This window comes from Abrus precatorius, unplaced genomic scaffold, assembly GCF_003935025.1.
Source record: "Abrus precatorius isolate BTA unplaced genomic scaffold, Abrus_2018 Scaffold10, whole genome shotgun sequence".
Classification (NCBI taxonomy): Eukaryota; Viridiplantae; Streptophyta; class Magnoliopsida; order Fabales; family Fabaceae; genus Abrus; species Abrus precatorius.
In genome coordinates, this window is record NW_020874292.1 from 5,350,596 (window position 1) to 5,365,831 (window position 15,236).

General features: G+C 29.4%; 1 protein-coding gene across 1 annotated transcript; it reads left to right on the top strand.

The window, feature by feature from the left end:
* Nucleotides 1-493: 493 nt before the first annotated feature.
* LOC113869276 lies at nt 494-9,736 on the top strand. Its single transcript, XM_027505523.1, has 4 exons — nt 494-580; nt 8,759-8,955; nt 9,145-9,342; nt 9,457-9,736. The coding sequence occupies exons 1-4, from the start codon at nt 494-496 to the stop codon at nt 9,734-9,736; spliced, it is 762 nt and encodes a 253-aa protein (XP_027361324.1).
* Nucleotides 9,737-15,236: the final 5,500 nt, after the last annotated feature.

The window sequence follows — 15,236 nt, forward strand, 5'->3', positions numbered from 1 at the left end:
GAATCTGCTTACCACTAATCAATACTTTGATTTTATCAATATTTATTAAAAGATAAATAAGATTAAAAATATGGTATTTTAACAATATGAAATTATTTCCCAAAATAACCAAAGAATTGTAATTTCCTATACGAATAAAGGTCAACAAGAAAAAAAAAAAAAAGTCCGGCATTTTAATGGAACAATTTTTAATATAACTTTATCGATAAAATTATTTGTTAGTTTCACCTCATTTTTATCATTTTACTAATCAAACTGAGGCCATAAAAGAGAAAATGTGAAGGGGGAGCATGGGATATTTAATACCAGTAAGATTTTCATAATTAATTCAAACATAACAAACATAATGAGTTGGTGATGATTATTACTAGTTCAAAATGCAGATAAAAATTGTTTCACTGCTTTAATAATATTGTTAACAACAACATATACATTTCGAGGAAAGGGAGTGAGGGGGTGAGTATTGCCAAGTTACCTACAACTTGACCAAAATATGGAAACAGCATTTAGAAGTTTGGTTGTTGGTGCTTTGACCAAAGGCTTAAATGGTACAGAGCAGAATGAACAAGTAACCGACAATGTAAGAAGCAATTCCACTAAAAAAATAAAGTACATTCTCTAACATGGATTTTTAAATTATTTATTAAATAAATATAATTTATTATGTGGCAAATATTACTGGATCTGAATAACCTGGGCATCTCGGCTTCTGCCGCAATTCATAATCCCAATTATAATCCCAATTCCAATCCAACATCCCTCCATCCACGCGCCTTAAGAATCAGATCTGGAACACGATGTGATGGCCATACTTTGTTTAATACTTTTTATTTAAAATAGAAAATGGAAAATAGTAATTAAATGTGAATGGATCCACAACCGAGCGGGAAGAGGGGATTCCACCGACATGGACGAGGACTAGCAAAGTGACAAGTTGAACCTTGTACCATGTACAATAATAAATTAACAAAAACATATAATACAGTAACTATATTATTATTTTATATTTTGGTGGATTGTTATCAATCGTTCGCATGCTGCACATGTACCGGATTTGCAAAAACTGACCAGACACGAGTTTGGTAGCAATCCATTTCTATATCTAGGAAGCAAAGGGTGTGATAATTGGAATTTCGTTTCATTCAACAAATGGATATAAGATCATTTTCTAGTGTGTAAAAATTAATCTACTAGTAAAAATAAAATAAAAATCATTTCAAAATAAAAATGTTAAAAAAACTTACAATGACTTGCATTATGTTGTTATTAATTTTTCATCCACAATTTGCTATGGAGCGGTGCAGCTGTGAATTGTAATCGCTGGATATAATGATGTTTACGTCAATAATTTTAGTTAACAACTTGCAAACAGTTAAAACTAACAGGTGAGGTGGTGTTTTTGAAAATTACAAAGAGGTTCTTCTCAGGTTTGTCAGGTAAAGTTTCACCGTCCTGATTGACACTGCACCTACACCTTTGCGTTTGCAATTAGCCAATTACACCACTCCTTCATCAGTGGATCTTCAAGTCGACATTTTGGGTTTTTAATAACGTTTTCTTTGTTCATGTCGTTAGTTCTTACTTTTATCGTACGTATCATTAAAAATTAGTAGTGTATATATATAGAGAGAGAGACACACACCTTTAGATGTCTTAATTAGTAGTTCAAAAGGGCATTTCCCTCTTAAACTTCACAGATGAAAATCTTGATCTGAACAGTGACAAGCTGCGCGACAGTGACACGGCCGTATAAGCAGCGATGGCGACGGCGAACGTTGCGATGGCGGTTGTGACCATCACATTCACTCAGCTACTTCAAATATGATACTAAATGGTGCAGTGGACCCAGTGGACCACTTGTTAAATAAATGCCGCATAGGCCTTGGCATTTTGGTTGAGAAGAGAAGAAAAGGGGACAAGGAAAATAATTTAATGAAAGAAATGAAAATAAAAAAATAAATAAATTGTTTTTATAACGTAAGTGATATATAATAAAAATTAATAAATAATATTTTTATTAAAATTTATAATATTTAATATTCTTAATGTGTTGAATTTTGCAATTTTCAATAAATGTTTATAAAAGGGTTATTTTTTATTGTAATTTTAGACATACATAAAAATATAAAAAATATAAAATGACTTTTTTTTATTATCATGTGTTAAATTGATTAAAAATATAATTAAAGCAACCTTTTAAAACTTGGATAATCCTATTTTTTTCAACTACCTTTTTATGTTAAATTATTAAATCTATTGAGTTTTGTGTTGAAAACGTAGTCAAAGATCATTCAATAGGAAAATGTCTAGTTAGAATTTTTAGTTTTTTTAGAGTTTTATAATGAAAATTTTTTATGGCAAATTTGGATTATTTAAGTTCTATACTAAAAATACATCTTCATACTTTTCTTTTGTGGAAGATAAGTTTGCTATGATTTGTGTAAAATTATATTTTAAAAAAAATTAATCCATACCTTTAAAGTTTTAAGTCATGAATTTGAAGTTAAGTATAAAAGCTTGCATCTAATATGTCTTATTTGTGAGAAATACATGCATAAACAGGAAAAAAAAAAGCATTGATTTGGATAAATGTGACTGGTTTCTTTTAGCTAGTTTTAGACATGGAGGAGTGAGTTCATTTCACAAGTTAATCATATTAGGAATGAGGTTTAATCTAGTAATAAGGATGATTCCTTGAACTTTAATCAATAATTGTTTGACTTTAGGATGTTAGTCAGGAGTCATCACAATAGTAAAAGAATAGATACTTCTTCACAATCTAGATTTAATATTGTTTCAATTGAAGATACCTTTCTTAGCAAGGCTATTTTCTTAGATTAAAATAAGGATAAGGAAGTTTTACATCTCATGAGTAGATTACAAAAGGAATTAAGTAAGAATTACGGTGAGAAATCTCCTATCTAAAATTTACTTGGAGTAAATTTAGACAGCAAATGACATTTCTAAGTTAGTAAAAATAAAGAGCTTACAGATAATCCTCCAAACTTCACTTAGTCATCTATGTTGACAAATCTCTTTATAAAAGACTTTAAGAGAAATAAGTCATTTGAATCTTTTGAGGAACCTAGTCATAAGAATGTCATGTCCATGAATATAATCAACATCTTCAAAATGCATCTTGTTTTGATTTAAAGTCGTAATGAATTGTTTTTTCTGAATTGTAGAGGAATAAGTCACAAGACTTTTTTAAATTAGTTAATTATCTGTTTATTATGTATAATATTGATTTAATTGTTTTGTTTGAAACTAAAATTAGTTAAGAAAGTGTTGAGTCAATTGTTATGAAAATTAATTTAGATAGGTTTGCTAGAGTGGATGCATTGGGTTCTTAGGAGGGATTTTATATCTATGAAATACTACTAAAGTTAAATTTATATTCTTTCAAAATCTAAATTTTTTATCATCTTGAAAGTTAGTAATTGTAGTCAAAGGAATTGGGTTGTGTATGAGTTAATTAAGTTTAGCGCTTATATTAGCCTTCCCTGACATGTGGTTGGAGACTTTAATTTTGTGCTTTATGAAAATGAAAAATGGTTGAGATCTTGTTAATATTAACATTTTTGAGAGTTTGTTGAATATTTAGATAAATATGACCTTCAAGATTTGGATTATAAATGAAACTTTTTTACTTAACAAAATGTATGCTTAAAAACAGGTTAGATTGGGTTGTAATTAATGATGCCTGAAGACTTGATTTTAAAAATAGTTTTGTAATTTATATTCATATTCCTAAGCTTAATTGTGTTGCTTGATAGCTTAAAATTAGAAATGGGAGTGATTTTCAAATGATAAAAGCTCTTTAAATTCTTTGCTCTTTGATTTTCTCATTCTTATTTTTAAATCCAATTGAGAAAATCTTAAGGTTAATTATTGTTCTTGATTTTGGATTGTTTACAAATTTAGGATAAATATTTTTTTAATGGAATAAGTCTACCTTTCATAATATTTTTAATAGAAAAAAATGAATTTTTAACATAATTGAAGGCATTTTCCATAAGTTTGCCTCTTGTGATAATTTCTTTTTATAATAAATCTTATGAAATCTTTGTGAAATGAAAATAAGTTGATTCTTGCTCATGATAAACCATGTTGGTATAATCATTATGAATTATTTTAGGTGATAAAAATTCTAAATTTTTATAAAACTGTGATATTTTGTAGGCAAAAGAATATTATAAAAGTTCTAAAAGAACATTCTCCCCCCTCTTTTTAGAAAAAGTGATAATGATAGATTATATGTTAATTTGACTACAAAGGAGATTAAAACTTCTATTTTTAGTATTGGAAACTTTAAATTTCCTAGTCTAGATAGATTACATGATTTGTTTTTCAAGTCCCAATGGACTATTTTAGCTCCCTTTGTGTTTAAAGCACTTCAGGATATTTTTAACTTAGTCCTAAGAAGTTTCTATTGTGAATGAAACTTTGATTATCCTTAGGTTGAAATTTTTTTAAAATTCTAAAATAATTAATAATTTCAGACCTATCTATTTATACAATGTTAGTTATAAAATTATCACATAACTTTTAGCAAATAGTCTTAAGGATTCTTTGTCTTAATTAATATATAGAAATTAGTATAATTTTATTGAATGAGCATTGATAATGTAATTATTTTTCAAGAATTAGTTCATTCATTTAACAAATAGATAGGTAAAACTAGTTATATGATTATGAAATAATATAAAAAATTAATATACGATAAACTTAGATGAATTTTTTATTGATACATTTCAAAAAATTGGTCTTAGTTTTAACTTTCTCAATATTATTCGTAGCTATATTTTTTCTTCTTCTGAGTCTGAATTGGCAGAATAGTTATACTAATCCATTTAAGTCTTCTAGAGACATAAGGATGGAAGATTTCATTTCTCCTTACTTTTTTGTGATGTGCATTAAAAGATTGACTCGTTTAATTAAAGATAAAGTGATTTTTCTCTAAGAATACTAATAATGCCCTTAAACTGGTTTGGAAATAAGGATAACCTCCTAAAATTAATTTATTTCTTTGAAAAGTGACTTATGGTAAGTTGTTAACAAACGATGAGAGATTCACAACAGGAATTCCTAGTGTTAATCTTTACCTCGAGAGATTATTGAAATTGTTATGCATGTCCTTATTAGAGACTATTTTATGCTACTTGGGTTAGTGAATATTTTATTTTTCATAATAAATGGAGCTATTTTTTTAGTACTGGAATTTTTTATTTTTTATATTGTAATCTTCATAAACGTACATAGAATAATTTCTTGAATTGGAACTTATTATTTGATGCTATTTCTTGGTATTTATGGATGGATCAAAATTCCTTTGTCTTTAATTATAATTATGTCAACCTAATATTTTGGTTTATACTAAATATGTTTTTTCTTTGTTTTAAGGAGTTGTTTCAGTGCTTTTCCTAAATTGGCCAAGGATCTTGTTATGATCAATTGGCCACCTCTTATTTTTAAGCAATTTAAACTTAATGTGGATGAGTTCCCTTCTCTATCTAGGCAAGCTGCTTCTTGTTTATCAAGGGATGTTTGTGACTTATTTTTCTAGTATACTTGATTTGTATTCACCCCTTTGTGCTAAATTATATCTGGATTTAAAGTGATTCTAAGGAGATTATGAATTTGATTTTAAATATTCAAAATTGTAGTCATCCCCTTTTCTTTATAATCTAATCCATTAGATAGACTTTGAACTCTATTTAGTTTGTTATATTTGCCCATATTTATAGAGAGACTAATTAAAGTGTTTATAAATTTGCTAAATTAGGTTTAGATGGCCTTTTGTCTTGTACTTTTTTGAAGAGCCTCCAATTAAGTTGTACATTTTCTTTGAGTTTATATTTTTTTAGAATTTGTACTCTTAGGTATTTTGTTTAAGTTTTTTGTTATTCTTTAAGCTTTTCAACCCTGTTGAATAGAAAAAAATAAAATCAAGACTTTTTAAATAAATAATACTTTTTCACATAAAAAAATATTTAAAAAATGATGTAAAAATTTAAATTTATTGTTAACATGTGATTTTAGACACAAAATAGAGAAATCGTTTAACCTATAAGTGTAAAAGGTAAAAAACATCAAAACTTATACATTTGGACATATTTTGAATGTTTGTCATAGGAATAGTTATTCCCCATAAAAATCTTAGGTAAAAATTGTTACTAATTTTCATATTATCAATCGTCACTTCATTAGTATCTTCATTCTTCAAGCAATTAAACATGTCATCCTTTAATTATTCATTATCTAGATTCTCTATTTCCTTTTCCTCCTATCTCATCTCTATGCAACCGTAACTTTCATTGTGAATGCATTTTCACCTATTATAGCTTTTCTTCTTTTTTGCTCTAATTATTTTCAAATCTTCTTTTTATTCCCATCAGGTTATTATTTATAGACATTGTTTATACATCATTGTTACTAAATAGACCAAACTAAAAATTCGTATATGATAAGTTATAACAGAAATAAAAGAATAGAATAACTATAATTGTAGATGGTCAAGAAATAATTTATTTGTAACCTTGGTTGTTCTTGTTTTCTTCATGACATTATTATATTTATAATCAACTTAGGATTGGTACTAAATACCTTCAACTTTGTATTTCAATTGGTTTAAATATGCAAAAAAAATTATTCTTATCTTGTTTTTGTAACATCCTACACTTTGATTTAAATAAAATAAGATTTATTAAAGTATAATTAGAATAGATTTGGATGAAATTTATATTTAAAAAAAAATAAAATAGAAAATGATAACGTCATCAGTGACGTCACGTAGCGTGCATAATATTTCTGCACGTGAATAATGATCGCGAACAGTATTTTCGGCTATGAACAGTAAATTTTGAAAATTTTCTATAAAAAGAAGGTTTCAATTTTGAAAATTTTCTATAAAAAGAGGGTTTCACATGAAATTTTCATTTCTTCACTCCTATCCAAGGTTCTCAAAGGTTCCAAGGTCACCATTTTCTCTCATACTAAACCCTCATAAACTTAGATTTCTCTTCAGATCTATGATTATACGTCCGTTCTAAAGGATTTCAAGTAAGTTTCTCTAATTGTGAAGTTAAATTTACTGTTCGTTTCTCTTCTTTTTCTTTTTCTTATAGATGTTCATGGTATTTTTAGAAAAAACTCTGTTCTAGAGTTAAATCTTTGTAAAAGCTTTGTTTTGAGGTAAGAGGGCTCTACTTTATCATTTTGTTATGTTTATTACTTATATTCTCATAAATCTTGTCATATATGTAATTATATGTGGAATAATCCTTATTTTATAAAAAATAATCGGTGAAAAGTGAGAATAATTGGTTGTTTATGTGATTTTATGATGAATACATGGTGAAAATGTGTTATTATGTTCAAATAGTGCATGATAAGGTATATTAAGGATGGTTGATATGATTTTATGATTATGTGATATGAAATATACAAAGAGATGCATGCTTCATGTTTGAATATATTGTGGTTTATGTAAAAATGATGTGTATTGTGAATATGCCATGGTTTGATGTATATGATGAAAAGTATGTGAAAATATAACAAAAAATATATGTGAACATGTGAAATGACATATGTGAACATGTGAATATACTCGAAAGAGTATGAGATGGAAAAAGATATAATGTAAATAATTACACAGATACACTGGAAGAGTGGAAGATGGAGACGATATAAGATATCTTTGGAAAATGCAGGATGGTGAGTGACATTCAGGGTTGTGCACGAAATATTATGTACGAATGCACCACATGGCCGCACACCCATTTTCTGACTTGACTCCTGATTATTACCTTTGCTAAGGGGTTGTCTATTGCATGTGTTGTATCTGTGTTGCATTGGGCCATCCGACGACTATTTACATAGATGTGTAAGACCTCGAAATAGAGACATCGGATAACTGTGGCCACAGGGCGCAATAAGCGGGGGTAAAAGAAAAAGATACTGTGAATATGTGGAATATAATATATGTTTATGTGTTAAGATGAGAACTTGCTTTATATGACACTATGATATGTAATACCATGATGTTTTCTTTAATCGTGATAAGAAGTGTTTTATGACGAATATGTGTTATGCATGAGTGGTAGGTTAGAGACTCACCCTTACACATTTTTAGGAAACTAGGACGAGTAGTACCAGGCTCATAGTGCATGGATGGATGGGAACTGTTATAAGACTTAGTTATTTTGAGTTATGAAATGGATATTTTCAGTTCTATAGCATTCCTTTGGAACAGTTGTAAAACTACTATTTCTTTTTGTTGCAGATGAAAATTTTAGAATCTTTGTTTTTCTAAAGTACTTATGAATTAATGAAATTTTACTCTATGAACCTTATATCATTTCATTGTTCTTTCTCATTAGAGAGTTTTTTTTTAAAGAAATTTACTTTATCATTTAAATTTTTATGAAAATTTATATATATATTGAGAAAAGAAATATTAGGCATTACAATTTTAGTATCAAAGCAGTTCATTTAGACCAGACTGGGGTCTAGGACTAACATATCTGTGTTGTGTAATAGATATACTGGAATACGAAATTATTATTTGCTAATATGACTTGTTAGATGTGAATTACTTAAACTAAATGTATCTATGTATATGTGAATGATAAAGTAATAAGTGATTTGAGTTTATTGTAAGATTAGAGCTATGGCTAGTAAAGGTAGACATGATGGTGCTACAAATGAACTCCTGGAGCACATGACCTAAGTCTTAGAGACTTTGGCACATAACCAGGAGGCTGAACTAGCTGAGTATAGAGGAATTTCTTCTTTTACTAGGCATAACCCTCCAAAATTTGAGGGAAAGTTTGATCTTGAGGAAGCTCAGAGGTGGATAGCAGATGTGGAGAAAATTTTTCATGTTATAAAATGTACAGAGGAGCATAAGGTAACTTATGCTACTTATATGCAGAATGGAGAAGCTGAGGACAGGTGAAGATTTGTTAGTCAAACTCTACTGCAAGAAGATGGTTATATTCCTTGGGAGATATTCAAGGCAAGCTTTCTGGGAAATTATTTCCCTAAAGATTTAAAAAAACAGAAGGTTAGAGAGTTCCTTAAGTTGAAATAAGGAAACATGTCTGTAGGTGAATATGTTGCTAAATTTTATGAATTGATGAGATACTGGCCTCACTATCAACATGATGATGGAGAGGCAGATCTATGTGCTCAATTTGAGCATGGGCTGAGGCCATATATTCGAGCTGCCATTAGTGTATTCCAACTGACAAATTTACCCACTCTAGTGAGTAAATGCAGAATATTTGAAGCCAATACTAAGGGTAAGACGGTAGATACCATAATTGGTGGTCCTGTGAGGCAAGACCGAAGGCCTTCAAGATTTTCTAGATGACCATACTCTAGTCCAAATTAGTCTCAAGTGAAAGGGACTGTATCTCAAAAAGATAGTAGTGGTGGTTCTGGTTCTTTCAGAAGGCCACTAAAATCTTTCAATTGTAGTGGATCTCATATTAAAAGAAATTGTCCTCAACTTCCATTAACATGTGACATTTGTGGGAAAATGGGACACTCTGCAAGTGTCTGTTGGTCTGCTCTACAAAAGAGCAGAAACATGAGTGTTGTACAAAGACCTGAATCTAGAACAAGCACTGGAACAAAGCCAAATGTGGAAGGCAAAGTTTTTGCTATGAGTGGAGTTGAGGCTTCAAAATCAGATGAGCTTATTAGAGGTAAATGTATCATAAAAGACTAACTTTTAGATGTTTTGTTTGATTCTGGTGCTACTCATTCTTTTATTTCTGTGGATTGTATGAGATGTCTAAAATTACCTATATCTGAATTGTCTTATGATGTTATTGTATCTACTTCTACGGGTAAGCCCATAACAACTTCTTCTGTGTGTTTAGGTTATCCTGTGATGGTACATGGTAGGAGTTTTAATATAGATTTGATTTGTTTACTTCTTTCCCAACTTGATGTAATTTTGAGAATGGATTGGTTGTCATCCAACCATGTTCTATTGGACTGTAAAGAAAAAGTTTTGATTTTTGGCACTAAAGTATCAGAAAGTGCTAGACTCTTAATTCTTTCAATCACTCTAATTCTTTCACCATCATACTTGTCATATGCAAGGACTTCCTACTTAAAGTATCAGCAACCATATTTGCCTTCCTGGGATGGTAAGACAATGTAAAATCATAATCCTTCAGAAATTCCATCCACCTTCTCTGCCTCATATTTAGCTCTTTCTGATCAAACAAGTACTTTAAACTCTTGTGATCACTAAACACCTCAAATCTCACCCCAAATAGATAATGTCTCCATATCTTAAGAGCAAAAACCACCGCGGCTAATTCTAGGTCATGAGTAGGATAATTAATTTCATGAGGACGCAATTGCCTCGAAGCATAAGCAACTACCCTTCCATCCTGCATCAAGACACAACCAAGCCCTTGCCCAGACACATCACAATACACATCAAACTTCTGTTCTGGATTACGCAAAACTAAGAAAAGGGCAGATGTTAACTTTTCTTTCAGCTTTTGGAAACTAGCTTCACACTCCTCACTCCAAACAAACTCCTTTCTTTTTCTTGTTAACTTCGTCAAAGGAAAATCTATTTTAAAAAATCCTTTAATGAATTTCCTATAATAGCCAACTAGTCCCAAAAAACTGTGAATTTCTATTGGATTAGTAGGTCTTGACTATTAAGCCACTGCATCACCTTTACTGGATCCACCATAATGCCATCTTTTGATACCACATGTCCCAAAAATTGAATTTATGGTAGCCAAAATTCACACTTAGAGAATTTTGTATTTAACTGTCTTTCTCTTAATATCTGCAAAAATAATTCTCAAGTGTTCTGCATATTTTTCATGAGTCTTGGAATAAATCAGAATATCATTTATAAATACTACAACAAATTTATCCAAAAACTCATGAAAAATTCTATTCATGTAGTCCATGAATATTGCAGGAGCATTAGTCACACCAAATGGCATAACTAGATACTTATAGTGGCCATAGCGGGTTCTAAACGCTGTCTTAGGGATATCCTCATTCTTAATTCTGATATGATGATCACCAGATCGTAAATCACTCTTAAAAAATACGGAAGCTCCTCGTAACTGATCCATTAAGTCATCAATTCAAGGAATAGGATACTTGTTCTTTATTGTTACCTTATTCAACTGCCTATAATCGATACACATCCTCATGCTCCAATCTTTCTTTTTCACCAAAAGAACATGTGCTCCCCAAGGTGACACACTTGGCCTTACAAATCTTTTCTGCAATAATTCTTGTACCTTCTTCTTTACCTCAGCCAACTCTATCGTGACATCCTATATGGTGCAACAGAAATAAGATTTGCTCCTAGAATGAGATCAATAGTAAACTTAATCTCCCTTTTCGATAGTAATTCAGTACCATCATCAGGGAAAACTTCCAAAAAATCTCTCACTACTGGGATATACTCAGGCTTCATTTCCTTTTTAGTCTCAATTAAAAATAGAACCATGAAAGCCTTAGCACTCATTACATTTCCCAACGAATCTGGACTTAAGAGTCTAGCACGTTCTGATACTTTAGTGCTAAAAATCAAAACTTTCTCTTTGCAGTAGAGTTTGACTAACAAATCTCCACATGTCCTCAGCTTCTCCATTTTGCATATAAGTAGCATAAGTTACCTTATGCTCCTCTGTACATTCCATGGCATGGAAAATCTTCTCCACATCTGCTATTCACCTTTGAGCTCTCTCAGGATCAAACTTTCCCTCAAATTTTGGAGGGTTATGCCTAGTAAAAGAAGAAAGTCCTCTATACTTGGCTAGTTCAGCCTCCTGGTTATGTGCCAAAGTCTCTAAGACTTGGGTTATGCGCTCCAAGAGTTCATTTGTAGCACCAGCATGTCTACCTCTACCAGTCATAGCTCTAATCTTACAATAAACTCAAATCACTTATTAATCTATCATTCACATACACATAGATATATCTAGATCAAGTAATTCACATCTAACAAGTCATATTAGCAAATAATTATTTCATATTCCAGTATATCTATTACACAACATAGACATTTTAGTCCCATACCCCAATCTGGTCTGAATGAGCTGCTCTGATACCAAAGTTGTAACGCCTTATATTTCTTTTCTCTCTCTCTCTCTCTATATATATATATATATTCATAAAAATTTAAATGGTAAAGTAAATTTTTTTCAAAAAACTCTCTAATGAGAAAGAATAATGAAATGATATAAGGTTCATAGAATAAAATTTCATTAATTCATAAGTACTTTAGAAAAACAAAGATTCTAAAATTTTCATCTGCAACAAAAAAAATAATAGTTTTACAACTGTTATAAAAGAATGCTATATAACTGAAAATATCCGTTACATAACTCAAAATAATTAAGTCCTATAGCAGTTCTCATCCATCCATACACTGTGAGCCTAGTATTACCTGTCCTAATTTCCTGAAAATGTTGTGTAATGGTGAGTCTCTACCCTACCACTTGTACATAACACATATTCATCATAAAACACATCTTATCATGATTAAAGAAAATATCATAGTATTACATATCACAGTATCATATAAAGTAAGTTCTCATTTTAACACATAAGCATATATTATATTCCACAGATTCACAATTTCTTTTTCTTTTACCCGCGCTTACCGCGCCCTGTGGCCAGAGTTATTCGATGCCTCTATCTCGAGGTCTTACACATCCATGTAAATAGTCGCCGGATGATACAATGCAACACTAATACAACGCATGCAATAGACAGCCTTTTAGCAAAGATAATGGTCAGGAGTCAAGTCAGAAAATGAGTGTGCAGCCATGTGGTGCATTCGTATACAATATTCTATGCACAACCCCGAATGCCACTCACCACCCTGCATTTTTCCAAGATATCCCATATCTTCTCCATCTTCCACTATCTCAGTATATCTGTGTAACTATTACATTATATCATTTTTCATTTCATACTCTTTCGAGTATATTCATATGTTCACATATGCCATTTCTCATGTTCACACATATTTTTCATTATATTTCTACATACTTTTCATCATATACATTAAACCATGATATATTCACAATATACATCATTTTTACATGAACCACAATATATTCAAACATGAAGCATGCATCTCTTTGTATATTTCATATCACAAAATCATAAAATGATATCAACCATCCTCAATATACTTTATCATGCACTATTTGAACATAATAACATACTTTCACCATGTATTTATCATAAAATCACATAAACAACCAATTATTCTCGCTTTTCATCGATTATTTTTCATAAAACAAGGATTATTTCACATATAATCATATTTATGATAAGATCTTTGAGAATACAAGTAATAAACATAACAAAATGATAAAGTAGAGCCTCATTACCTCAAAACAAAGCTTATACAAATATTTAACTGAAGATTTAACTCTAGAACAAAGTTTTCTCTTAAGAATATTATGAACATGTATAAGAAAAAGAAGAAAAGGAGAAACTCTAACTTTAAAGTTAGAAAAACTTACTTGAAATCCTTTAGAACGGACGTAGAATCACAAATCTAAAGAGAAATATAAGTTTAAGAGGGTTTAGTATGAGAGAAAATGATAAGATATAACCTTAGAATCTTTGAGAATCATGGATAAGAGTGAAGAAATGAAAATTTTGAATGAAACCCCCCTTTTTATAGAAAATTTTTGAAATTTACTATTCACTATCAGAATTACTGTTCACCGCCGGAAACATTGTTCGTGGTCACTATTCATGCCAAAAATACTATGCACGTGTACTGTATACTGACTGTACGTGTATATGAGGTCAGCATGACATCACTGATGACGTCATCATTTTTTATAAAAAAAATTAATTTTTTTAAAATAGAAATTCCATTCAAATTTATTCCAATTATACTTTAATAAATTTCATTTTATTTAAATCAAAGTGCAGGATGTTACAATTTTGGTCCTCTCCCTTTTTATTTTTTTTTATGAATTTGATAACTATTTATGTTGATTTTAAATAAATAAAAAAAACAATAAAATCATTTTCAGTTTATAAAAATATTTTTAGTTTGTATAGTTTTTTACTTTAAAAAATATTTTATTAAAAATTAGACAAAAGACTTTATCTCACCACGTGAATTTAACTCTAAATATCCACTATTAGAATTTATTATATATATATATATATAATATAATTTGATTATATATATATATATATATTTCGATAAAAATTTTATCTTAAAATGAGTCACTTTTCTATATTATAGAATACACATAAATAATTATTATATGATTAAAAAATTTGTTTGAAGAATTAATAATATGTAAGTTATAGAAAATAAAATAAAAATCTCACATAAAAATTATATTACTACACAATCATATAATAAATATTCGTATAACTAGAGAAGCAAATTTTTGGATGAAAAGGTTAATATATAAATCACGTAAATAAATATTTATTAAGAAAAAAAATTACATTACTACAATTAACATTTAAATTATATGAATAAGTATTTACTTATATAAGACAAATTTTATGTAAAATATATTAGCATCAAAATTATAAATATACAATACTTTTTTTTTTGTTATATAAATGTCTGTATCTGTCACGGTTAAATTTATATAATTAATTATATAAAAATATGTTTTAACCTGTGCAGCTTACAAGTAAAGCACTAGTTAAAATATTAAAAAAGAGTCCTGACTCTTGAGTAGCACTAAGTATATCAGGGTTTTAAGATTTAGACATAATATTTTTATTTTGTCATGATGTTACTGATGAATTAAAATTAGAGATATATTTTTAAATTTGTTCGTAATAAAAATGGATATTTAAAGATTGATATTGATCAGCAAAGTAAAATTCTACTTTTCATTAGAAAAACAATGCCGACAGCGTCTAAGATATTACACTGGAGTTTTTTCTATTTCAGAGACAATCTTTAACATTGATATGTGCAAAATTGACCGTGCAACTAACAGCACAATTGCTCTCTTTAAAAATGTGATTTGAATTGCAAATCTTTTCAACATGTTGTGAATTGATTGAATAAATTGATAACAATGATGATTACTTGAGCAATTAATAGATAATAAATGAATGGCAGTAGCAAAATCACATTTGATCCACACCTTGCAGCAACCATTATCTCAAGCCACACGGAGAGAATTAAGTCAAAATACCCCAAAGTTCAGCTATTAAGACAATAGTAGCAC